This window comes from Dermacentor silvarum, chromosome 4 (genome assembly GCF_013339745.2).
Source record: "Dermacentor silvarum isolate Dsil-2018 chromosome 4, BIME_Dsil_1.4, whole genome shotgun sequence".
Taxonomy (NCBI): domain Eukaryota; kingdom Metazoa; phylum Arthropoda; class Arachnida; order Ixodida; family Ixodidae; genus Dermacentor; species Dermacentor silvarum.
The window spans coordinates 47,748,499-47,764,999 of NC_051157.2; the positions used below are offsets into that span (position 1 = coordinate 47,748,499).

The window sequence follows — 16,501 nt, forward strand, 5'->3', positions numbered from 1 at the left end:
ATCAAGATAGAGGAGCAGATAGTATGTTGAGGTAATAAAGATAAATATATAACCACGCCCTTTGCAATCGCCCACACCTCCCGAAGCACTTTGCTGGCCGATATATCCGTTCATTAGATTACAAGCCTTGTGCACGGACCACCGAGCTGTCCTTCAGGGCCACTTTTTTCTAAAAGAAGGACGTCGTAGACACCATGTACGAGACAAATAACCACCGCAAAGTTCACACAACTTAGGCCGTGAGCATTTTGGGTGCGTTCGTGGCCTTGGTTAGAAAATTGAACTGTTGTGCTGTAAGACAGAGGGGAATATAAAAACAAACGAAGAACACGACTTTATTATATACAATAGCGCGCCACACTTTTATTAAATTAAACATATATTTGCTTGTCCGGTATCACGTCTGCCATGACGTTGAATATCCAGTCCACGTATTTTGAGACTCTCGTGTAGACGCCAGGGTAGGCGGCGGACCCGCAACCGACACCGAACGAGACGATGCCGATGGTTTCGAAGAAGTTACGCCCGTCCCGGGTGGTGTTCATCACCAGCGGTCCACCGGAATCTTGCTGCAAAAAAAATACGCAACAGGTTCGCTGTGGATCAGAAAGTAAACAAAAGCCACGTGTGTTCAGGAGCGTCCGTCAAAGGTAATCGAAATTTTCCATAATCAAGTCTCACTTTTACAGTACGCTCAACGTCTACCTGACTTACTGCTCCGCGTCCAACGAGCTGCCTTTGGAGCAAAGAGATTTTATGTGAGGACAATATCATGTTCTGGACTGCGGATACATGTCATTGACGTCATCAAAACACGTCTTCATGGAGTTTGATATTTGTCGCGCACTTCGTTGTTGGAGCCCGAGAACATGCAACGATTGCAATCCGTTAAATTGTATAGGGCTTTACGTCTAGAAAACACAATCTGGCTGTGGAAGGCGCCGTAGTGGAGAGCTCTAACTATACAATATACGGTATAGTTGCTGCCGCGTGACATGGCTGCCGACATTATTGCTTGCATACGACGTTGACCATATTGTTCTATGTTCTGGCAGTGCGACAAATTGGCCAACACTGCCGATGAATAATTTGTTGATGCATTGTAGCATTGCATTGTTGATGCATCGGAGCATGTTAAGAAGCATGCTTTAGTGCCTCACCGACCATATGTTATATGCTTTCGGCGACTATAACATTGCATCAAGAGAAGCACTGCGTAGCATTTGTCCTTGTTTTTTGTTTCTTTCTTTCTTTCTTTCTTTTTCGCTCATAGTTTACCTGTGGTAATATAACGCCGAGCCTACAGCCACTCGGCGTACCTGCAGTGGACCTCATTTTGTTGAAAGGACAAAATTGGGTAATAAATGCTGGAAAATATGGAAAACGTCAACGTCACCACGGTTCCAGCGTTATGTGTAAAGATTGAAGTTCGGCCTTCTATTTTATAAATGGTCGCTATAGAGTAAACGGCTGCTTATTTGTTAATACAAGGAACTTTGCCGCCAAAGAACAACTAAATTATAAAAATAAGTGTTCGGATATCGAGTTAAACGAACTTTTTTCTTTGTCTTCGTTAAAGCGAACCTCTTCCTCTGTTGGCAGGCAGCACAAAACAGACGCGAAGGCAACGGGAAAGACGACACGAGTAGATGTAACCCTCTGTCTTCTCATCCGTGTTGCGCTGCGTATGTATATCCACGGATCCCGAACCGACTAGACCGATCGGAGTGTTTCGGAATGGTGGGTTACGTTTGCCAAGATGTAGCTTATAGCTGCGTACCTGGCAGGCGTCGACACCACCGTCCGTGATGTTGCCGGCACATAGAAAGTCGTCGTTGATTCCGCGAGGGAACTTGGTCTCGTACGAGTCCAGTTTCTTGTAGGCCCGTTCACAAGACGGATTGTCGACGAGTGGTATCCTGGCCTCCTGGAGAATCGTCTGCAGTTTTCCCCCTGCGCACGGTTTTCGTGCAGCGGCATTTAAAATGGCCGTCAGATGTGTCACCGCCACTGACCGTTAAAAACAAGATGGCTCAAGAAAACCAAGCTGGCGCACACTAAACTCGAGCAATTTTGTGTTAACTAGGATTTCTTGGCGTTCGCAGAGCCGTTGCGGTTGCGTAGTATAACAGATTGAACAGCATCTGAGAGGTATGCAGAAGTGACATTAAATATACAAGCGCTGTTTCGACCGGCTTCTACGCAGATAGTTTTCTGGCTAGTACAGCTGAAAGTGGTGTGCATGTACGCAAAAAAAAAAAAAGGATTGAACTGTCAAGATGAAACAGCGCAAACATTCGCGTTGTTTGGGACGTTCCTCCGTGGTCGGGAAGGTAACTTAATTGCCCGGTTTATATCAACGGTATGTGGACAAAACACTCTACAATCCATCAGTGCCCGTAAATAAACAGTTAAAAAATCATTTTTATGTTCTCATTTCCTCGGTGTCATCGTCAAGGCTTGATTTCGAGCGAATTCGGTTTATACTATTAACGCGTCAGGCGCCATAAACCAAACATCACTCCGGAGTTAGTCACGGTGTTGCTCATTGCCTGTATTTGCGATTCCTTAGTGAAACGTGATTTGTCACGACTATTTCGACAATTTTCTTGAATTAGCGCAGTTCAGAATGAACGAAGGAAACAAGACAAAACAAGAATAAACAGCGGACAGAAAAAATTCGGGGCAGCTTCACACTAGTGGTGCGAAGACTGGGGAAACAGCGAAGCTGGCCACCCCACCTAGCTTTATCTCGTTTCGGCCAAGGTTCGAGAGTCGGCTATGTTTTGCGCAAGATCACCCGGAATCATCAGCAGCCCAAGGAGCAACGAACACTCGGTCATTAAAGTATCTGGGCGCTCAAACGCTTTTGCTCAATTTCACGGGCTCGTAACTCCTGATCTTCTGCGAATCGCTGAAGTTTCACCGCCGACTCAGGATCGAACCGAAGTCGTCTCACTCGCTCTCTAGAAGCGGCGCGGCGGAATTGGTGCCGCGCTTCCTCTTCTTCGGTTGCCCCATCTTCGCGGCGATGTGCTCGGCGCGGAGACGGTGGGGCGTTTGTGTCGCCGCGGCGGCGACGCGGAGCTATATATCCCGTGAGTCGGCGCAGTGACGTCACGGCTTAGCTCCGCCTCTGCGCAGCCACGGCAACCATTCCGCACGGCGCGGTGACGTCATGGCTTGGCAAAGCTAAGGCGAAGCGATGCGGCACGCGCGATGACGTCACAGCTCAGGCAGCTGTGGCGAGGCTCGGCGCGGTTGGCGAAGATGGGGCGAAGCGTTTCTAGGCGACGCATGGTGACGTAATCACCAGGCAGAGGTTCTGCGGCATACACTCCTCGAGCTTAAATCCAATACCAATACCATCCTCGAGCTTACACAGCTTCGCTAGTTCACTGTAAAAGGGGCTTTAGTTGGTACATGGGTATGTGCCATTGCGCTTGGACCCTTTCTGGACTACCTTCAGGATAGGCCCCCATTTCGGGCGTACACCACCGGACTCAATGTGCACTCACCGAAATCATCGTGTCCCCAGCCGAGCACGGTGAGTTGTTGCGAATCAGGCGTGGAGCCAGGCTCGGGCAGGCAGGCGACCGGCTTCTTGATGTACTGCTGCGCCGATCGGTTGAGGAAGAGAAGCGCCACGTCGTTGTAGTGAAACTCCTCGTCGTAGTCCGGGTGCACGTGAACCGATTCCACTTGGCGCTCCACGAACGGCTCGGTGCTGCCGTCGGATATGCTGACGCCTCCGATGCGGACTACGTATCGCGTGTCATGCCTGCGGTGAAGAGGACAAAATTCATAATAATATAACAGTGCGTCGGCTACGAACCACGCAGAGAGAAAGATATAAAGCAATGACACACGGAGGACAACTGGACGAGCGTCCGGTTTTGGTATACCCTACACTGGGGGTAAGGGAAAGGGAGCGCACTTCACTCGATCGTACTTTAAACCAAGACTCAGGAGATTTGCATGATCCCGAATAAAGTAGCTCGAGTGAGCCTTGTCCGTCTTAAACTTGCTTATTAGGCTAATGTGCAAGCCACAGGTGGTCGTGTTGAGCGCGCGTTAAGTCGGGCTGAGTTACGTCGCTATAGCGGGGTACAGGCCTTTCACGGCCTCCAAAACACCTCCTTCAAGGACTTTTGGAGTAATATTATTCACACTCCTAGCGTAATAATATTTATTATTTCCAAGAAAACTAAAGTGCCAGAGATGTCGATGCGTGAGTGGAGTTCGTAGTCAAGATAATAAATATTTAGACCTGCTTAAACGTTCCTTGTCTTTGCGAGTATACTTATCGAAAGAGAATGACAGCCGTTCCTCGAGTAAGTTAATTGTAACCGGATGTATGTCTATTTTAGTCCAAGAAACTGCTGGTACTAATTAGCCACGAGCTCAGCCGGTCATTTTTAAGAGTACGTGCGCTCGCGCTTAATTACATCCCGGTTGATGATAATGTTCAGCGTGGTGGTGGCGATGATAGTGGTTCACCGCTCGTGCGCCGGCATACGACAATAATCCCGGCATTATAGTCACTAGCGCTCTTCGGTGATTCCTGGAATCCAATAATCTCTCCCGTGCCTATAATTTCGTCGTCTCGCGCTGTTAGCATTTACTGATAGACGCTCGAAAGAGGGGTGTCGACAAGCAACTGTTTGTTCCAGTAATCACTGAGAGGAGTAACTGAAACTTTCGGTAACCCTAGCAACTTACGTCTGTTAGTTCTAAAGCTATGTACATATTACACAGTGCTCTCAAGCTTGCAGGATACTAAGTAGCCTATATTGGGAGCAAAAAATTAAGAAAAACATTTAACGCCAGATTATATTTTCGGAAGCGACGCCTAAGCGGAGTGCGCGGGTCATGACGTCACACTGGACGCAGTACGCCTGTTGATCTCATTTTAGATTTTTTCTGAATAATATTGCAGAACACTGAGTAAAATTTTAAAAACAATTTTTTTTCTTGCTACCTGGAAAAAAGTGTCATCAGCCAACGTTCAAAGACTACGTTAGCACCAACTCATTTGCCACACATGTGCAGATAGAGCCAGCTTCAATGAGGACTGGTTTGACATGAGCGTACTTACAAGTCACCATAGTAGCAGTGAGCAGCCGATAGGACCACCCTTCCCAAAATTAAGGTTCCTCCGCACCAGAAGTTCAGTACCCTCACATTGTCCCGGAATACGGCCACCTGTGAAACAAACAAACATAAATGTTCGGCACGGATGGGTCCCCTACTGCAATACGACACTGCAATATTTAACAGGTGCTATAATGGGTGAATACAATGATCCGCAAATCCCGCCGTAAGAGTGAACACTACTCCCATAAACTTATCTGGCGGTCAGAAGCAGGGCTATTCGTTCGCTTGTGCACCCATGCACAGTTTCCCGCTTCTCAGCCCAAGCTATACTGCTGCGTCGTCTATAGTTGGAAACAGAAAGATGGAATGCGGGCATAATTATTTATCCCGTTCTTAACCTCATATAGATACAGAAATCACAGTTCGTCCTGGCCTAGTAAATTATTGAAGTTGTTGAATAGCAGGTGGCTGGATGGATACAACTTTATTGAACGTCCGGCAAAGTTTAACGCGATCCGGGCTTAGGTCTCCCATGGGGCGACGTCAAAGCTAAAGCCCGTCAAGGCCCTGCCTCAACGCCGCCTTACGGGCTTGCTGAACTGCACTCGTCTGGATGCCGAGGTCTAAGCTGCGCAGAGCGGCGGCCCGCCTTGACCGGCAGGTCATTAAACATTTCTGCAAGTATTTTGCATGGGTCTCGCAACGGAAGTTACGCGTGCAGCCGTTATCTCTGTCGTTAAGCGGTCCATTGATGTCATGATGTTCGCGATGTTTTCGATTGGTGTCTCAGATATAAATACATTTAAGTGCGCCCCTAATTTATCCGCCTTATACAAATGAAAGAAGGAAGTTTTCCACAAATGTTATACCTGCCTCTGTTGAAAAGAAATCAATTCTCGGTGTTACGAAGAAAAGAAACCGGGTGATGAATCGGATGAACATTTTGCGTTATGTTCAAACTCAAGACTAAGTATACTTTTAATGCGTACCTAAAAGCTCAAATTCCTCAAATGCGGCAAGCAGCGAATCTGGAACAAAAGTTTAAAACGTTTCTGTGGATGCCTGACAAGGGAAATAATACCGATTGCTACTTTGCCTGATGCTGCAACACGCTGTTCTATAGCTGGTCGGCAGAAAGGCCAAGAGCATGATACTGTGTATTCCCTGCAGCAGAAAGACCCTGCTTCCGAAAAAAAATATCCATCACTCTTGTAAACGGAAAGTGTGAAAGATAAAACAGACACGACAGACGCTGTGCTATTGGTCCAAAATACCAAGATAGAAAACAGTGTGCTGCACTTGTTGCAGTGTAGAAGCAGTGGTGATGGCGCGCAACATTTTCGGACCCAAAGTGGAATAACCTGGGTGAGTGAGTGAGTGAAATAACTTTTATTACAGGTCCGGCGAGGACGCGAACTCGTCGCGCACCCGGCTAGTCCCACGTCGGGACCGGCAGGTCTAGCCCACCGGCCCGGTCGCGGGCACGCCGGACAGCCAGGATTTGCTTGTCTAGAGCGGGGTTACGCAGAAGCGAGTCCCACTCATCCTTGCTGAACTTGGGGTATCTCGACCCGCACTCCCAGAGCATGTGTGCTAGAGTGGAGGTATGCCCGCAGGATGGGCAGGCGTCGTCGCGATATACGTCAGGGTAAACTTCGTGTAGAACGGCCAGACACGGATATGTGCCGGTCTGTAAAAGTCTAAGCGAAACAGCTTGCGCCCTATTCAATTTGGGGTGAGGGGCTTGGAAAGACCCTTCTGGACATGTAGAAAAATTTTGTTACCTCGTTGTGAGTAGCGGGAGCATCCCTGTGGCCGTAGGGGGGAGGGGTGTCGGCTCTCCTTACAGAGGAAGCGCGGTCGGTGAGGTCGCGCGCAGCCTCGTGAGCAGACTCATTGAGGTTCGGGGGAGCACCCTCGACCGACCCTACGTGAGCGCGAAACCAGTGAATCGAATGATGCGTGAGAGCATCCGGATTGGAGACGCTAAGAAGACGAGCAGCTTGCTCGGCGATGCCACCCTTCTGAAAAGCCCTAACTGCCGTTTTGGAATCGCTGTAGATCTCAGACCCACGACCGTCTAGCAGGGCGAGGGCGATGGCGGCTTGCTCGGCGACTTCGGGGTCTGAAGTGCGAATTGAAGCGCTATTGGAAAGCTTGCCGCTGGAGTCGACCACGACGACGGCAAAGCTCTTTCCATCGCTGTACTCTGCGGCGTCAACGAAGCGTGCTCTGATGCCTTGTTGATAGATCTGTTTCAGATCTAACCTGGCACCATAACTTTTTCTGGAGAAACGCACTTAGAGCACTACAAGCAGTACCGAGGACAGACAAGCCAAAGTGAAAGTTCTGCCTGTACAGAAACGGAGCCGGTCGATTATTTGCTGTTCGTAGAATCCTACGCTATCAAGAGCGCTGCACATTGTCTGCATGCACTACTCTTACGGAAAAAAAAACAAGCGTACACGAAACAGATATATCCACTCCGTGTGTTTTCATTTTGCCAATACAGCCATTGTACGGCTCCCTAGTGACCTCGAAAGGAGACGGCGAGAGCCTCGCAAAGGTGATTCACGTATACGCGGCTTGCAAGGCGGCCTCGCAAATCGCATAGTCACATAAACACAGAGTAGGAATAAGGATGTTTCTCACAGAAATGGTGCTTTCTCTATTGTTGTGAAGGCGGAGGGGAACCGGGTAAAACAGAGCGCATAGGCTACTTCGTGTGAAGATCAGCGACGTTAGCATGCGGGGCTGGAAGTGAAAAGTGCACAGTAGCACGCGATATTAGGCCCGCTTAGACTTACCCGCACTCTACGAAACGTTTGCACACTTTGGGACTTATCTTGTACCCGTGCAATAATCGTCATCTATATTGTGTGCTTTTTTTCTTTCTTTGACGCTGCGCACCCTGTAGTTGCAAAGCTCACGCGTTAACACGGCATGCGCGTTAACAGCGTGACATAGAATTCTTGACAGATAAGTAGCGAGCGCAGAGTTTTCAAGAAAGAAAACGCAGCAATACAGCTGTCGATTACTGTTTGGGGACAAGATATGACCCAAAGGGTGCGAACTTTCTTGAGAGCACAAGTGATAGTAAACACCCAGTGAAATGAGACCGCTAATCGTTTACATTGACGGCAAGCTTTATAGTGGTTGTAAAGGCAAGTCATGGAATAATGTCGAAACAAAGAAATTTATTTGTTTTTGCTTGTTTGTTGAAATCCCGTTTGTAAAAGCACGTCATTAATTAATATCGAAACAAACAAATTTAATAGTTTATACTTGTTCAGATCCCTCGATCACTAGCAAGGGCTCTCTGTGGACCCAAAAATGTGAGCTTGTTTTGGCGTTAGTCTGTTACCTGGACCGGTACAATGTAAGGATTCCTTTTGGTCGATTATATTCCTTTCATAATATCTACCGTTCATGGCCCGCCGACCCCGATGATAACAATGTGGGCGAAGTGCCGTTCAGACCACTGATCCAGCACGAGAAAGAATAAAATTGGAATAGAATCGTTGTATTATTCCAACTCTGTCTTTATAACGATGTTTCACCCGAACAGATGTTCCGTTGAAATCTCGATTACATCAGTTTCGGCACTGGATGACATTCTCCTAAACCAATTTCAGGTACTTCCCCTTCCGCACTAGTTCCGTCTTCATCGTATATGAAAAAGGCTTGCAGAGACGCTTTGTAGGGAACTTATAGGATCATAATTTCAATTTCCGCGACAGCAAGTCCTAAATAATCGAATACTGAAACAAAGCTTTTGTGGGCACGTTAGATGATGTAACATTTCATATTCGCGCGCTTCCGCCTTCGTTGTCGTTTTTTTTAACAACTATCCGTTGTTATTCCAATATCGACTAGCGCATTATTCATATTTTACCTGTACTGACCCTGACACGCGTTTTAGTTATCTGTCCAGGTATAACGAAACGCACGATTTAACGCGAGATTTACCGGTGAACACATACCGCTATCATGACAGCATGGTAGGTGGCTTCGCCCCAAGAATGCGATGTGATTTTCTACAAACCAGTGTCGTTATATATAGACAGAAAAGATATCAATAAAATACATTACAAGCCCAGTGAAGGAATGTTAGCTTTGCCGCTAGAAGATACCCTTTAAAATCAAATGGAGTTGCCCATTTACAAAACTTGGAATGTGCTGTGTAGCTTCTGTTGCAGCAACTGCTTACCATAAATGGATAGGACCCAAGCTCGGCGTCCTTTCCACCTTTCACGACTGGTCTGAAGTCGATGTGACCAGGTTTACTAGGAGTCTTGCCACAGTCTGAAAAAAAAAAAAAGAGATAAAAAGTGGGCAAGTTTGCACTATGTCGTGCAAAGCTTAGGCACAGCGAAATTGTCAACCCTCAAGTCTTACTGGCTGCTACTACTCATGCGTACGCGTAAACTTGGTTGCTGCTAGGTCTTAACTTGGTTTAACTTAACTACGCATGTAGGGAAGGTATTCTCGAGCGATCATTTTCGGAGGTACCTTCCCTTTCGCGACATTTCACGTGACTAGCGCTGGACGCGTCGGCGCCTACGAGCGACAGCGTTCCTGGCATGCCACAAGCGCAGGCAGGCAGGCGGGAGCCGTGTCTGTGTCGGGCGAAGCGAGCACACACCTGCGCCGCCGGTTACTAGGCTACGCGAGGTGACGTCATCGCTACTGCTTCGGCGCATGTGCGGCTAGGAAACGCGGGTGGCGTCAGCAGCAGCTCTGCGTGTTGCCTCGTTGGTGCTGCTACAATTTCTTTCTCTCTCTTTCTCGCTCTCATTTTCTCTTTCCCTCTCCCGAGCATTGCGCACGCTGCGCGCATGCTCTCCTTCCCTCTCCTTAACGTCCCGTGTTAAGGCAACATGTGCACGGCACGGAGAGGAGGCGAGGCACATGCCGCTCCGCGAGGTGGTTGCTAGGCAACGCAGTGACGTCATAGCTCGGCGAGGTTCTGCGATAGCAGGCGCCACTTTTTACGGTTAGCTAGAACAGCTTCGCTTTTAAAAACAGAGGCTTCTGAGTTGACTATATATGTTCTGATAACAGTTTGCGGTTATTACTGCAGGGACTTGATTGCATCAGGTTGCACGCACTTTCCTATACGACATTTAGTTGAAAATACTATATAGAAGTTTACAGTAAAGGTCAATACCACACGCATAGTTGGTTCATGCAAGGTTCCCCTTGCTTACGCCTTATTTTGTGAATATATCAGTAGGCATTTTATATATCCGCGTTTGGTTCATTAGTTCTCTCTCGCTCGTTTAATTAGGGTTTCAGGCTCATCTCTTCCTTCTTTTTTTTCTATTTTGTCTGTTTTTTTTTCTTTTTGACGACAGAATTTCGAAAGATGTTCCTTCATTCACATTTCCTTGTCATGCACCCGCCGCGGCGGCTATAACCTATATTTAAGTCTCAACACAAGGTCGCGAAGTCGAAGCCCTCAAGCCGATCCATTCCCATTTCATATGGGATCCCAATGCAAGAGCATCTGCAGCCCGAGATTACGGTGCACTTTAAAATACTCCACATGGTCACAATTAGTTCGCAGCCTTCCATCATGCAGGAGGAGGAGGAGGAGAGAAAGAGAAGGCAGGGATGAAACGTCACTCATACCCCGTTAGAAGCAATCAGTAAATTTGTCCGTTCTCATTACTTCGCCGCTGTAATCACTATTCATTTCGTAAGAAGGGTTCTGTTTTCCTGTGCGCTATTCAGCCAGCTGATACTCTCACCCGGCGCAGTGGCTCATGAGCTATTGCGTTCTACAGCTAAGCACGAGGTCGCGGGCACGATGCCGGCTGTGACGACTGCATTACACGGTGGTGACTTCATGAAAAAGTAATCGTGTACTAATACATAGGTGCACGCGAAGGACCCTAGGTGATCAAAATTATTCCGGAGACCTGAATTACGGCGTCCCTGGCAGCACAGATGCTGATATGGGATGCTCTGGTCGTTGTTGAAGGTGAATCACAACCCATTAGACAAGGAGCGATCTCGGAAACGTAACACAGGGCTGTACCCTGTCTCTGCAGTAGTCCCTTGCCTAATGCGCTATGGTTCACCTGTCGTACGACACGAAATAACCCGAATTCCTGTTTCAGTGTCGTTGTTTCCTTTTTTTCTTTTTTTTTAACCTATAAAACTACACAATAAAGAAAGAACCAAACAACCACTCGTCTCCTGAAAGGGCATCACAGTGCAGATCGGTGAGGGCATCACGCCCACCAACTCGAACAGCGACGTTATTCTTCATTCATCAGGTATTCAACCAAGCCATAGTATCGCGACCATGTTTCCCTGTTATCCTTTTCCGAGACGTACATTTTCCGTTCTCGTACTTGAGTCCGGCGATCTTTACGGCTCTGTCCAGAGGTGTTCGCGTGGGTGCACTCGTCTCCTGAAAGGGCATCACAGTGCAGATCGGTGAGGGCATCACGCCCACCAACTCGAACAGCGACGTTAATTCTTCATCAGTTATTCAACCAAGCCATAGTATCGCGACCATGTTTCCCTGTTATCCTTTTCCGAGACGTACATTTTCCGTTCTCGTACTTGAGTCCGGCGATCTTTACGGCTCTGTCCAGAGGTGTTCGAGTGGGTGGAGTGGTCGTGATCGCCATCTGGACCGGCGGCTGGGCTCGCGGGCAGCAGGCGTACGCGACGCCCTCCTTCAGGTCGCACAGCGACGGGAACTTCTTCTGGCGAATCTGGTCCTGCAGTGGCCCGCAACTATCCAGGGGAACGCACGCGCCCGGCTGGCCGGACTCAGCCACCGTGCACGGAGTCCCTGCAGCGCCCAGTTTCGCCAAACGATGACACACGCGCAGCACGCACTGCGAATATGCAGGAATCTGAGAGACCCAACTCTATAGGAGAAATCAGCAGTCTGGTTCACATTCCGCACTATCGGACAGAGCTCTTCCCGTTGTCGCGTACGGTCGATTTCGCACGTGGAAGTAAACACACATGTGTGCATAACACATGCACTTTACAGGGCGCATGCATGCGTACGCGTAATCATTTTCACGTCACCAATGGGCTGGCTGTCTATCGAATAAACGGTGTTCAAGCGAGTCCCTAAATACAAAGTTTACGAGACGAAACAAAGTGCTCGAAAGGAACATTATTGCTTATTCAAAGTGCACCACAGTTAAATTAGGCAAACAGTTTTCCCAGTGTACACGTATGCATGAGCTTAATTGTAATAGCGGAAAGTAAAGGGCATATTAGAGTTACTTGTAACCAGTTTAACGTGCTGAATCGTATAACTCCAGAAGTGATAGTTGTACGTTTGGAGAGTTTCTTGCTAAATGCAAGAGTGCTGCGTTTAGAAGAAAGCTAATTTACATTCTTATGACAGACAGTGTGCCTCTGTTTATGGGCCAACTTATCAGGAAAAAAATGATAATAGCACGGTTAGCCATTGTGCCCTCAGCCTGCCTTCGTCGTATACCTTTTTAATGAATCATACAACAAATTGAACTGTCCAGTCTCTTATTTACACTTCGAAACGAAACGAAAATGCGCATCATTTATAGTTGCTTTCAACCTGAACGCCAAATACGAGCATCCACATTATTTCGTGTATAGAAGCAGACAACTAAAGGTTAAGCGCTTTTGCCAAATTTGCAAGGAGGGTCAACTGGAGCCTTTTTGACCTATGAACGCGTCTGCTCACCGAAAACCCTTCTCTCGCGCCCCGGTGATCACGCTGTGACTTCTCATTGGGCGAAAGACTCGAGCGCTGTCTTACGATGCGCGATGTTTCGTCGGCGCTCTTCAAGCGGCTATGAGAACTCGTTAGAGTGCTCGCAACTTGCATGTGGAGAGCTCTCTGCGGCAATATCATTATCGAAGGCGACCAGATAATGGCAAAGATCACTTACGAACAAAAACCTTTGTGAATTTGACCAGGTCTTTACCGTTCTTATATAAGCTAGGCTGTGTCCTAAATAAATTTATAAATAATATCAGCATATTTTCTTCAAGATTTAGTAACTGGATTTGGTGGACAATGAATACTAGTTCAATCTGCGTTGTTTCTCAAAAGGGTAGAAGCAAGAACTCTGCCGTTTAACCCCGATCTGACGAACTTCTTAGGAGACAAGAATTGCATTGTTTAACTATAGTAGTAGTTTCGTATCGTTCAGTTGAATAAAGAACTGCATTCAATTAAGCGGTTGTGCCTATTTGCAAGAATAGGCGCCTATCTGCTCATTGCAGAAATTGGTAAAATAAAGTCCTGTAAAATAAATAGTTGGCACGATACCTGCAGGCGGTTCTCGGACGACTGGTTGAGAGCGGTCTGGAGTTGGCACCGGTGGCGGACGAGTTGCTGCGTGCAGTATACAATAGGTTAAGCTTTCGCACGTGTTCCGAACAATATGTTCAGACCATTTCTATTTTGGCTACCTTAAGCCACTAACTCTTTCTGACCACTTCGACCACTGAGTCACTTTTTCAATTATACGGTTTATTTTCAAGAAGCAAACATGACCTGGAGTAAAGCGAAGAATCGCACTATTTGGTGTTCATTCATCTGGTGTGTCCTGCGTTAATAGCCACGCTAGGTTTCACTCAGCGCATTACAAGGTGAAACTTTACTTGGAGGATCAAAGAAACCCCCACCAAGACATTGCCATAGATTGTGGTCCGGAGAACAGGAGGTAATGCGAGTATGCTTGCCCGTCTGCGACATATCGGTGGAAGATCACCTTTAGCGTGTCTAAATGTACGTATAATGAACTTAAAAATTAATGGCACAGCGAGCCATTTTGCAAGGATGAAACTTGCCCCGCTGTCTGAAAAATTCCTAAATATTTAGGAAGAAACCACGGGAAATCGGCCATATGAGAACCTCTGGGTCACGGCATATGCTATATAGACAATATTTTGACAAACTTTTTTTTCTGTTTCTTTTTTTTTTTTTTCATAACGCAACCTTTGCAGCAATGATATGTGGGAACGTATTGCAACTGCATGTGTGTTCCTTCATATGAAAATTCGAAGACATTGGTAAAAATGCACGGTCATGTACGCGTAAATGCTATTTGATTATATCTATTCTTATTATTAGTGTCTGGCTAAGTACTATCGAGTAATTACAATCAGGACGTCAAGCATCATCAGAAGCTGGTTCCTATATTTTCACACTGGTAATTGTAATTCAATTTCAATTGGTAATTCTCACGCTTAAGAAAGTTCTGTTCTCTGTAAGTCTATAATTCTTTAGCTTGACCCATGTCTACCTTTATTAGCCTATAACTTCAAAGTTGGGCTACTTATTCAACCATACTGATTCAAAAAATACAGTCAAGAGACATGATTTAAGCGTAAGACAGAAGTCGCAGACTTTACTGGTGCTTCCGCTTAGTGAGGCACGCTCATTGGCGTCGTAACGTGCAGCCACGAACACCTACGCTTGACAATAACACTATGACTGCAGGCCCGCGCGTTATTCCGCTCCACCATCCGTTTGTGTGCCACAAAACAGCATGGCTCTTTTGGCAACTGTGAGCGCACTGTTGAGGACATTCTTGCCATTTGTCGTGTCATTTGTGCCATGCTTGTAAGTACTGCAGCGGTGTTCATATTTGCCGACGTTGTCGTGATTGGCTGAAAATCATTCAAATTTGAACGTAATAACATACTCTGTCGTTTCATCACAGTAAAATTCTCATTGATGACATCAACTATATCTCCGACAATAATAGACAGCGCTGACCAAGGTGAAGTATGATCAAGATTATCAACAAGGCTTCCGTGAGCAAGCTGAAATGTCTTTTTATTGAATACATTTTACCTTGGTCGGCTCTATGTGTATTATTGACTATATGATCATCCCCGGCCAGACGGTATTCCGTCAGCCCCTCGACATTATGGTCTATCATCTCGTTTGCGATTTCCTGTCCACATGTTACTCCCGTGGACAATATGAGAAGGAAACCCGCCGTGGTTGCTTAGTGACTATGGTGTTAGGCTGCTAAGCACGAGGTCACGGGATCAAATCCCAGCCACGGCGGCCGGGGCGAAATGCGAAAACACCCGTGTACTTAGATTTAGGTGCACGTTAAAGAACCCCAGGTAGTCAAAATTATTCCATAGTCCCCCACTATACGGCGTGCCTCATAATCATATTGTTGTTTTGGCAAGTAAAACCTCATAATTTCTTTTTAATATGATAAAGAACACCAAACCTCCTCTGAGGCAGACTTCATTTAATCCTAACACCTAACTTAATAATTTGACTTGTTGAACACGTTTATGTTCGGCATAGACATCGACCCGCTGTCGCCAGTTGAGAGAAAATTTGGGTGTTTTCTAATAAATTCCTCTAGTAATTATACTAGAAGCCTCTTGCCGGCAATGCATACCGTCAACGCATATACTGCATTGTATCTTTGCCTTAGAAATAGAACATCCGCAATTCCTTAAAACGCTCTCGAACCCTGTTGAGCGACAATGCTCTATATATAGTGATGGCTAAGTGATAGTAACTGGGCACCGGATGTTGGTCACAACGACGCTTCGGCCACAAACCTGGAGCAGGGGCAGGCGTTCGAGGAGGGTCCTTGTTCGGGCAGCACACAATGGGCAGCAGGACGCGCACACCGCAGAACATGGGGAACTTGAGTCTTCCCACGTCCTTCAGCGACTCTAGGCATTCGTGCAAGGGCATGCAGCGACCGTCCGTCGTCTCGTCGACTCGGGTTAGGTGCCTCGCTCGACACGACTGCCTCCTCACTGCAGACGTTCACAACAGTCATGCGGCAACAATTAAGTGTGTCTGCAGAAATAACGTGCCTTAAATATACTTGTTCACTAAAATAAAATAAAAAGAATCTGACCCCGTATTCTCAAACGTGTTCTACTCGAAATTGCGTCTCATTGTTCCTCAACGCCGCCGACTGCAGTGCACGCGCCACCACTCCTCAAATAGCGATCACGCTACGCTTTAATAACGCTCCTCGCAACTACGCAATTATAGATATATAAACAGTGTTGAGCGCAACGAAACAGTTGGAGATTCTTTCATGCTACAATGTCACTGGTATATGATTCAACAGTGCTGCTCTCCACTTCATGCAGGCGTACTGCTGCGCTGATAAATCGATCACCTGAGTATGCCGGTCATGGTGTAGGGAGAGCGCCAGATAAAAAGAAAGTAATTAGGGCGCGCGCCGAGCAAAATGGGCATTGATGTAAAGGTTCGTCGGCGAATGCGCTGAAATGGTGAGAGTAGTCGCTTGAGAAGCACCTTACCAACCCAATGACTTCAAGTAGAGGATCAACATCGATTTACCTGGATATTCTTCGGCTCCGTTCCCTCAGTGTGACTCTATCGATCTAGAGGCGATCCACCAATTGCCCCACTCACCGC

At 47.0% G+C, this 16,501-nt stretch overlaps 1 protein-coding gene across 1 annotated transcript in view; it reads right to left on the reverse strand.

The window, feature by feature from the left end:
• Window positions 1-348: 348 nt before the first annotated feature.
• Window positions 349-16,501, reverse strand: part of LOC125944694 (clotting factor G beta subunit-like) — a 38,018-nt gene continuing 21,865 nt past the window's right edge. Inside the window, exons 2-9 of the mRNA XM_049665553.1 lie at window positions 15,661-15,864; window positions 13,391-13,456; window positions 11,657-11,908; window positions 9,308-9,402; window positions 5,099-5,205; window positions 3,519-3,781; window positions 1,781-1,953; window positions 349-569 (exon numbers count right to left, since the gene is read on the reverse strand). Coding sequence (XP_049521510.1) covers window positions 372-569; window positions 1,781-1,953; window positions 3,519-3,781; window positions 5,099-5,205; window positions 9,308-9,402; window positions 11,657-11,908; window positions 13,391-13,456; window positions 15,661-15,864 — 1,358 coding nt within the window. The 3' untranslated portion in view covers window positions 349-371. The remainder of the gene's footprint in view (window positions 570-1,780; window positions 1,954-3,518; window positions 3,782-5,098; window positions 5,206-9,307; window positions 9,403-11,656; window positions 11,909-13,390; window positions 13,457-15,660; window positions 15,865-16,501) is intronic.